The 10,396-nt window shown below is 40.7% G+C and overlaps 1 protein-coding gene across 1 annotated transcript; it reads right to left on the bottom strand.

Annotated features, from left to right (window-relative positions):
• Positions 1-1,799: 1,799 nt before the first annotated feature.
• LOC143857218 (lanC-like protein GCL2) lies at positions 1,800-8,815 on the bottom strand. The gene is made up of 6 exons (XM_077367635.1): positions 8,608-8,815; positions 8,324-8,502; positions 8,112-8,223; positions 6,628-6,744; positions 6,237-6,551; positions 1,800-2,372 (listed from the first exon to the last, which is right to left on the bottom strand). Exons 1-6 carry the CDS (start codon positions 8,758-8,760, stop codon positions 2,034-2,036), a joined length of 1,215 nt encoding a protein of 404 aa, XP_077223750.1. The 5' UTR covers positions 8,761-8,815; the 3' UTR covers positions 1,800-2,033.
• Between the last annotated feature and the right edge of the window lie 1,581 nt (positions 8,816-10,396).

Genomic DNA, 10,396 nt, shown 5'->3' with positions numbered 1-10,396 from the left:
CCTTCGATCAGAGGGTATCTCTCATCTGTTATTAGAGTGTAGGATTTTTGCACCAACACCCTCTTTTTGGCATCCTCGGTGGGACGTTTAGTCATTTAGTAATAAGAGAAAAGAACATGCTGTCAAAAATTCAGAAATAGGCCTGAAAAGAATGAACCGGATAGACAGGAAGTCGAGGCTTCAAGGGGAGTCTCGAATTTCTCTCCTATGAATATTGAAATAGTTCAGGCAAATCAAATACTACTGAGCATCCAAAGATTGTTGGGCCTGATGGGGAAGATTGGCCGAGATCAGATCTTAAGGGTTGTTCTATGAGTATTGTGGTTAGACTAAATGGAGGATTTATCTCCCTAAATATAAATGATCATACCTTGATTATGTTGCGACCACAAGCAAATTCCTAGAGGACTCAAGGCTATGAATTTCACATTGTTTTTCGGGGAATTGAATCAGTCGACTCTTGAACACATTGGCAGATTCACATGCCAGTGCGGGAAAGTAGGGAATAAAAGGGTTTTTCAAAATTAAGGCCACGTTTGGATACCTCATGTTTTTGTATTTGGATTTGAGTTTTGGATACAAAATACATCAATCATCCTCATGCTCATGTTGTAAGAGAGAGAGAGAGAGAGAGAGAGAGAGAGAGAGAGAGAGAGAGGAGGGAGGGACGTCTTGCTGCTGCAGCAGCAAGGTCGAGGAATAGCGAGGGTGAAGGTAATTGCCACAAATATTGATTCCAAATAATGTCTCGTAGAACAGATTTGCAAATCCGATTTTTTTTTCACTGTTGTAGCTAATTTGGAACTCTAAGGATTGGTTCCAAATCTCAACTGCAAATGTGAGAAATCCAAATCTAAATCTTGTGGGTACCCAAACGTGGCCTAAGATTATTTTTGAACTGGTACATTAAGTTGCCATCCAATTCCAACACATTGGCAGATTCACATGCAAATGCTGGAAAGTAGGGAATAACAGGGTTTTTAAAACTAAGATTATTTTTGAATTGGTACACACTAAGCTGCCATCCAATTCCATTCAATCGTGGGAAGACATGAAGAGGGCGTTCTATGGCTAATTCTCGAGGTTCAAACTATAGGTTTTGATGGCAGATCTGTCCATGCTAAGACAACAATAGAGAGAGAGATGCATCACGTTTGGGGAAATGCTTAGATTGATGTGCGGCTACACAAGGTTAGATCGAGTTAAAAAGTGAAGACATCCATAAAATGGTGGGATGTCACCAATTGAGGACAAGATGAAAGAGCACCGCTTAAGATGGGTTGAGCATATCCAACGTCGGCCTTTGGATGCTCTAGTGAGAAGAAGTGACTCGTGCCAAGTTGATGGGGTAAAAAGAGGTAGGGGCGGACCGAAAACAACTTCGGTAGAAACAACGAGAAAAGACTTGAGGGCTAGGAACAATACAAAGGCTTAGTTGTGTTGAATTGAGAATTACATTTACGAGGTTATTGGGGCTCGTCATGGCATTATATATGGTATTTAAAATCAAGTTTAATTAGATAAATAAAGGAAAACGCTTTGAAAACGGAATATGTCTAAAAAATAAAGACATATTCGGTCAATTTCACTGTATTAATTGTGTCTCATGGGGGATTCGAGCTCTTTTCATTGCTTTTTTGTGGATGTAACACAATAATTGATCCCAGATTTTTCTTCCTCTCACTTTGTATTTGTTCATTGGGCAGATGTCCCTCGTGCTTCTCTTTTTAATAAACTCTTGCTTTCCCAACAAAACATAAGATAATTTCCAGATTCAGCTCAGAGGAATTCCTTTGAACTGCAGACAACCGAAAACCTGTTCATAATGGTAAATTTTTCCAGATTCTCCCCTCCTGTACTAAAGATTTTCTTAATCACAGCCAAAGCCAAAGCCAAAGGATATAGATAGCATAAGACTATTTCTATTTCCTATGTAGTATCTCTTATCTGATACATACATGCCCAGAACTGTTCTTTTGAAGAGACGCAAAAGGACATGAAATTCCTCTACCCCTCAGTAGATAGAAAGAGTTCTAAATTTCATAAGCTGGGAACCTGGCCTCAGAAGGTTCAATCATGTCTAGGAAGAGATAAGCCAGGCCACCCGAACCTTCGAAGAGCGAAAGTGGGCGATCACCACCATGCATTTCCCCATCCGATATCAGACGGTCGGATTTGTCAACCAGGAAGCAAGCAAATGCTTTGGCCCTGTACAAAAACTCGACGTTACCTGTCACCCGGTAGAGCGAGAGAAAGACGTAAGCATTCCCACTTACGCCATGACAGATCCCAACCTTCCTTAGCAACCCTCGGTTCCAGACCACTTCTCCAGCATCTGCAGCTGCTTTCAGAAACTCCTCGTCACCAAACACCTGACCATTTGTTGATGGTAATAAGCAACAGTTTGAGAAAAGACTCGAATCCCAGTAGAGATTCACCTTTGGAAAATATAGTGAAAGAAAGATAAGCCTATTTAAGTTGTTCAGAGCGTCTTCCCAAAACATATTAATAGGAAATTTAAGAAACTGCACGGTCACCTAAGCAAGGATTATCTTAACATTATATTGTGAGGGTTGTTAGTCAATATTAAATTGGAGTTATATAATTCATAATAATTTTTTTTTTGAATGGAATATAATTCACAATATTTTTTTTTGAAAATTGACATAAATATATTAAATTCATACGAAGATTACATAGTGGAGGAACAAGGAGTCCATTAGTAAGTACATCGCATGATGACCTAGGAGATAACTCCAGGTCCCTGGAAGAGCAAAAATACAAAAACTTTTCCCCTTTCCCCGTTCCCTTCTCATACTTCACACCCCGACAGAATTTCCAACTCTATGATCTATTCATGATTAACGTCCCATTCACGGGTGCCACCGCTTCCAATTTCCATTTTCAATGATAAGGTGGAAACTTCACTTCAAGCCCTTTCCCATCCAAATGTCGCTTCAAGCAGCTATGTTTTGTTAAAGAACGCCTTTTCTCCCCAATTCAACCTCTTATAGTAGGGAGACTCTCTTAAACCCAACAATCCTTTCAACTTAGCACTAATAATAATACTAAGATAGTCAGAGAAACCATTAACGCTCCCAAACCCTGAGAAGCAGCTTTAATTTGGTTTGTTTTTGAAGTTTTGATCGAGAGAACAACTTCCAGAATGGCTCTCTGAACCTCCAAGACCGCATCTTTGCTTCCACAAAGAGCAGGAAATAAAATCCTGAGACTTGAGAATCATGCCAGAAGGGCGCGATCCGATGAGCCTTTTTTTAGAATGCCCAGAGTCTTCTTTGGCTTTGGTTTCTGACCATCAGGACCTTTCGGTTTAGATTGTCTAATTCGCTTTAATTCTTTATCAGAAAAAGGTCTCACCTGCCCCCTTTCGATGCTAATACAGATCCCAAGAGATTATCATCAATCCCTGAGGGATCCACAAACTTAGGAGCCTTGGGACCACTGCCCTTTTTCTTTGATGGGGATTTGAAATTTGAGTTTGAATGGTAGGATCCCAAGGACACAACAGTCTTCCTGCAGGGATTCCTCCACTCAGCCGGTAACCCATTTCCCACCTCCGGGATCACCGGCGACCTTCTACCATGAGATAGGCCCACAAGTGGGTCAACCATTGGAGCCAGAATCAGCGGAATCAATGGACTGATCGGGTTCGAACTTGTCGTTTTATGGGGGCAGTGTTATGTGGAACCGATTGGGGCTCATTGCTTTATAAGAACTGGGGTATTTTAATTCCAATGGTAAAGCAATCACCCAATATCTGAATCTGTACAGAAGGGTGAGATAACTTCCATCTAGAGGTTAGGATTTTAGCCGACACAAATCTCATATAATGATCATGACTTCCTTTCATCCTTACTTCCAAAACCGGGTCAAAATTTTTTCCTAAAGCTTCCATCGTAGAGGTAGCCCAAGCGTGTAACAAAATTCTGTAAAAATTAACCCAAATTTCTTCTGCTCCCTGCACAAAGTCCTTATGCCAAGCAAAAAGAGATAGGAGCTGGCTTCCACATGCCTCGAGGCCTTTTGCCAGAACCCCGGCAGCCAAATCCGTGGAGTCAAACATGAAACGAACTTCATCCTTTGCTAGCACGGGGATTGGTGAGAGAAGGGATGTTCCAATAGCTTTTAGCCCATTTCCAAAGTTCATCCAAGGTCCCATTGCCGTCCCTTCTCCTACCAATCAGACACGCCTTTAAAATGTCAGTCCACATTTCCACCTCCTTCCCCGAAATAGATAAAGTCGAGGTCCCTTCCTCAACAAATGTCAGGATCTCCCCGGAATCAGGCCACCACATACTCTCATCCTCAACACTAGTCAAAGGCTTCTGTGACTGGTAGACAGGAGTCAAGATATGAAGATGAGCAATTGTCTGTTTGCTTTGGTGACACCACCAGCATTCGATTCCGACATCTAAAGTTAAGGTAGTCACACGTTGAGCGAAGCCAATCCCCAGGCCACCTCTCTGATGCTGCCCATTTAGCTGTCTTCCCCAATCTCAAAGAATTATACTTCACAATATTTGAATAACAAGTTAGTGAAACGACATCTGAATCATTAACTTGGTACTTATTTTGCTAGTTTCTTTACATTTGGGTGCCAAAATTTAGTCTTGTGTTGTTTTAGGAGAAAGTTTTATAAGACAGCTGTGAGGCAAGCCATGCTGTACGGCTCAGAATGTTCGGCCACCAAGAAGTAGCACGTGCATAACATGAGTGTAGCGGAGATGCGAATGCCTAGATGGATGTGCAGCCACACAAGGTTAGATTGAATTAATAATGAAGACATTCGTAAAAAGGTGGGGGTTGGCACCAATTGAGGAGAAGATGAGAGAGCACCGCTTAAGATGGTTTGGACATATCCAACGTAGGCCTTTAGATGCTCTAGTGAGAAGAGGCGACTCGTGCCAAGTTGATAGAGTAAAAAGAGGTAGGGGCAGACCGAAAACAACTTGGGTAGAAACAGTGAGGAAAGACAAGATAGCTAGGAACATAACAGAGAACATGACCTTGGATAGGATAATATGGAAGAAAATGATCCACGTAGAAGAACCCAACTAGAGCCAAGATTAGAGCCGGGGAGATTTCTTTCACCTTCTTCATGAAATTTTTCTAAAGGATTCATTTAGCCGACCCCAACTAGTTTGGGACAAAGGCTTTATTGAGTTGAGTTGAGGAGAAAACTTCCACACCCTTGTAAGTGGGAGTTGGTTTGCCATATGGTAAGAGGACAAAGCTGAGGGGGAGGTAAACTGAGGCACAAACAGGGGCTGGAGGAGGAAATTACACGGTGTTTGGTGTCAGTGTGCCATCCCCCTCCTAAGAGGGAGAAAAACAATGGTGAGTTTCATTTAGGCCCTGTTTGTTTTGTATTTTGATTCCAAAGCTTTCATTCTTTTGGTAGTGAGCAGCACATCATCAAGTTCCAGGGCTTGTCACTATGAGCCCTTTTGGACCATGATTACATTCTAGAGGTCGGTAATCTTTGCCTTAAGGAGTGTGGCACACAGTCAATTCTATCCAAGAAAGGTGACACACACCTATTTGACACAGAAATTTGGTTGCTCGTGGTTTTGAATTCTCCATACTGGTTTCATCATAAAGACATGAAAGAGGGGCGGATTCTCTTATAATATTCACTGGTTGTTTAGTACTACGGGGTTACTGCTTCTTAGTGGTTTCTTTTTTATTTTTTGAATGGTAATGCTTCTTAATGTTTCTTCATATCTGTTTAAGCACATCTTACCAACACACGCAAGGAAATAATGGTTGTGTCGGTCTTTGTTGTTAGGGTTTTGTTTCTTGCAAAGTTTGAGGAAGAAATAAGAGATCGATACAATAGAAACTCCCTTTCCATAAGTTATCTACGTGAAAGAAGATTAATGAGGTGAGTGTGAAAGGGAGAATTGTTAATGGCTGTTCTCCTTGTCTTGTGTCATATTTTCTTTACAAGCCATCATCTTCCATCAAAGGATCTTTTTAAGTTTTGGTCAAGATTGTGATGGTAGGACGGCGAAATAAGCATCACCTTTTATTGTGTGTGGAGCTTCTTAATTCTACACCCTTGACCTTTTGATGGGTATTTGGTCTATTGTTTCATGAATTAGGTGCTTTGGTTGAGATCTCATTATCCACCACAATCAAGAGAAAAAACATGATGAGAAAGATCACAACATTACCTGAGCAGTTACCACTCAAAAAAAAAAAAAACACATTACCTGAGCAGCTTTGGCAAGGGTGAGAGCAAAACCAGGAGCACCATGACACCAATGCACAAGGCGATCTTCTTTGTTCTCCTCACTTGAGGGGTAATTCCCACTTGGGAAACGATTTCGAATCATGTAGCGAAGGGTACCTTTGACATACTCCTGATCTTCCGGCTTCAGCTCCATGTCCATCAAGACATGCATGATCCCTACCAAACCATGAGCAGCTCCCCAATACTTCTTCCCATGCCATTCATACATCAATGGGCAGCTCCCATTGTTGGACAATTGAATTCCATCCTTGATCATTTCCTTCACTATTACACCCTACAGAGTCCCCAATTTACATAATATCTGTCATCTTTACCCTAGAACAAGGAAAACAGATAAGATGAACACTTACTGTGTGCGATGAAGGGATGGTCCCCTTTCCTATGTGTCTATTTAAGAAGGAACATGCCCACAAATATCCAGCTCTCCCATATAACAGCTCATTTGGAATTTCTCCGGGAATCTGGATCTGTTACAATGAGAGAAGTCATCACATACCTCAAGTAAACAAAGAAGCTAACAAGTCCAGCACCATGGTTGAAGAATATGGTCATTTACAGAGAAGTTTTAGATAATCTGAACATTAACATAGGCTACAGTCCCTGTTTTCTTTGTCTTTGTTCGGGCTACGGATATGAGAAATGTACCCAAAAGACGGACAATGAAAACTCAGCCTTGCTATTTATTCATGGATCTAAACAATAACATTAATGAAGGGTCTCTTTTTTTTTTTTTTTTTTTTTTTTTTGGTGAGTAAATTGGGGTTAGGCAAGACCCCTACCAGATTCAATAATGAAGGATAAAATTACAAAGTCAGGGAGGCTCATAGGCTAGAAACAAGGGAATAATCTCCTAGCAAAGCAAAAACAAAAACCAAGACCACAGGAGGTCACCAAGGAAAAAAACAACACTATTACAACTTATAAGACATGAGTCTACAGAACTGATAGACTTAGGAAAGGAATTCCACCATCCCAGCAGCAAACAGGAAAAAAGCATCAGGATCGCAATCATTTCATCCGAGGATAAAGGGTTCCCGAAAAGTCTTCCTCAGCAATGTCCAGAAGGGCTTGAGGGAGAAGATGGACTGGAATATTGCCTCCCTTGATTGGACAATCTATCTTGGATAGGAAATCAGCCCCACGATTTGCCTCCCTCCAGACGTGGGTAATTTTCCAGTGGTCTATCTTGGACATCAAGCAATGGATGTTGTAAAGGGCTTGTTTCTTCCTCCAGAGGCATTTGATTTGGCCTCCTCTGGTTCTCTTTGGATGCCACTAAATCTGGTTCTTATTTGGAAATAAGCTTATGTTCATTCAATCTTATGTGCAAATGTGAAATTAAAGCCTCCTCAGAAGCTTTATTTAGAATATTAGAACCACTACTTGCAAATAAACAGATTTTAGTTCAAAATCTGTTTATTTGCAAATAATTTTTGGAGGTATCCAAAGAGGCTGAAAGCGATCACTTTATGATTATCGATTCAATCAAGATATACACCAACAGAAGGATAGAAATTTCCTTCTAAAGGTAAACAATTAAACCCTTTACTTCCTGCTGCGCATGAGGGTTTGTGCTTTCATGGGAATAAGTTTCACAGGATACATCTAGGAACCACAGCAACAAAAGAGAAATGGAAGGCAAATGCAGAATAAAGAACAACAAAATACTGGTTACAATACAGAAATAGTAATTGTTAGTTTGGGAGAGGAACCCAATTGCGTTTTGGGTTTTCATTTTGAATGGTGACTTATGTGTAAGATTGCGAACTAAAATTTTTTTTTGGTCCCAAACAGTCCCAAATCATTCTGGTCAGATGGGTTTTCTGAGCATTACCTTTTTGAATTGGGTGAGGTAGTGATCCATCAATCTCTGATCTCCAGCCTGCTTTGCAACCACAGCACCAAGAGCACATACGCCAGCACGCCCACAGATAAATGTCCCAAACCTGGATACCAAAATAGAAACTCAGTTTTTAGGAATAATAAGATGTTCCTTATAATAGTAATACTTGAAACAAGAAGAAAAAGAAAAAGAGAAAGAAATACCCAGAACATCTTGAAGCAGAATCACAAGCTCTAATAATCTCAGTACAGAAAGTAAGGTCAGCATTGTTGTTGGTAACTTGGTAGGCTTTGAATAGTAAGAATGCAGTTCCTAGAGGACCTGTGTACATACTGAAATCCTTTACACGCCCTCCGGCCCGTGTCCATGTCTCCTTCACTATCTAACAATAAGAAGAAGAAGAAGAAAAACCCACAAAATCAAAGAAGGAAGCTCGATTTCTTCAACAACAAAGAGAAATTAGTAGAGAGAGAGAGAGAGAGAGAACCTTGTCTTTAAGATCCAAAGCGAATTGCATGAGTTTTTCAGCTGTTTTTGGATAGGGCAGAGAGAGAAGGTTGGTGAGGGAATCCTCGGTTGTTGTTTCTTCAGATTCTGTAACAAATTCTGGCATTTCGTTGGGGAAGAAGCGATCTCCCATCTCTACACTTTTTCCTTGATTGAAGAAAGAAAAAACCCTGGTCAAATTCTCCAAGAAGAAGAAGAGCAGCAACCCTCAGATAAGTCGCACGCTACAAGTGGGTCCCACCCTGAGAAACACTGTAGATTGTGGGCCCCACATTTTAAGTTCATCAGGATCGTACATCCTATAAGTCTAATGTTTTTTTTAGGGAAATGTTACCAGCACGACCATATTTTGATGAACGCACTCCTCACTTTATTAAAAAGTAAGGTTATGGCCCACACCATAGGATGATCCAAACCGTCCATTAGATTGGCCACAGCCTAAATAGGTGGTGCCTAAAAAATCATTTCCATAGGTTGATCCTAACCCTCCGCTCTATAGAGGGATCGAATCTTAGAGGGTTGATCCTGACCCTGACCCTCTATAGATCGAAGGGTTAGGATTAACCTATGGGAATGATTTTTCGGGCACAACCTATTTAGGCTGTGGCCTATCTAATAGACAGTTTGGATCATCCTATGGTGCGGGGCCATACCTTACTTTTTAATAAAGTGAGGAGTGTGTTCATCAAACTATGGTAGTGTTGATAACATTTCCCTTTTTTTAATATGAGGAGATTTTATACGGTGTAAGCCTTTAGTCCTGTATTTTTCAAAAAGTACTGTACACCCCACACTATAGGATGATCCAAACCGTCCATGTGATGGGCCGCAACATAAATAGGTTGTGCCCAAAAAATCATTTCTATAGGATGATCCCAGCCCTCTAATCTAAAGGAAATATGAAATGATATAATGTTTCCGTTTCCATTCCCACCTAATCGAAATCTCAATAGATTTGTTCAAACTTCATCAAAAACATGTAAACTCAATCGAAATACACTGAAAATAACAAAATTTGACAGAAATGACCCTAATAATCTTAGGGGAGTGATAAATCGACCCCCAAATTGACAAATCGACTCCCCATGTGTCTTTCTCTCTCCTCTAGGTTAGAGAGAGAAAGAGGAGGGAGAAAGACACATGGGGAGTCAATCTATCCATTTGGGAAGTCGATTACTGCCCTAATCTTATCATTGTGAATTTCAGACCATAAGAAATCTAAAGGTGATATTTTGAATTCTGATACACACATCAAAGAATGGTTGATGATAATTATAACAGCAAAATAATTGGGAAATGATATCCCCACTCCCTCGTTTTGACAAGTAACACTCACCTATCTGAAGTGGAGGAGATGGGGGCATTGAAAGAGGATTACAATAGGCTGATCTTACAAGAAGAGATAGCGTGGAGGTAGAGGTCTAGGGTAAAATGGCTAAAACGAAGGTGATAAAAATACGACATACTCTCAAGAGATCACAAGTTCAAGTGGGCGAGGGAACCATATTAGAGTACTATAGGTTAATGGGGCTTTACTTGAAGATAAGGATGTGATAGTGAAGGAAATTGTGACATTTTATAAGGACCTGTACTCCTTGAAAGGGGTTATGCGACCTAGACCAGATGATGTACCTTTTAGTGTGCTGGAGGAAAGGGAGGGGATTACCCTAGAGAGTTGAAGAGGAGATAAGATAGCCCATTTGCTTTGGAGAGAGATCGAGCCGCGGGTCCATATAGTTTCTTCCTATTTTTTAAGGCATGTTAGGACT

This window comes from Tasmannia lanceolata, unplaced genomic scaffold (genome assembly GCF_043159265.1).
Source record: "Tasmannia lanceolata isolate RefF3 unplaced genomic scaffold, GAP_Taslan_0.1 ptg000024l, whole genome shotgun sequence".
Classification (NCBI taxonomy): Eukaryota; Viridiplantae; Streptophyta; class Magnoliopsida; order Canellales; family Winteraceae; genus Tasmannia; species Tasmannia lanceolata.
This window is presented reverse-complemented; position numbering and strand designations above follow the sequence as displayed.

Bases quoted from the DNA above. Each gene is read 5' to 3' on its own strand.
- LOC143857218 (XM_077367635.1), bottom strand. From the start codon at position 8,760: ATGGGAGATCGCTTCTTCCCCAACGAAATGCCAGAATTTGTTACAGAA. The intron at 8,503-8,607 runs GTTCTCTCTCTC...TCTTATTGTTAG, and splicing joins CTTTGGATCTTAAAGACAAG to ATAGTGAAGGAGACATGGAC. The intron at 2,373-6,236 runs GTAATGTGTTTT...ACAAATGGTCAG, and splicing joins CCCTTGCCAAAGCTGCTCAG to GTGTTTGGTGACGAGGAGTT.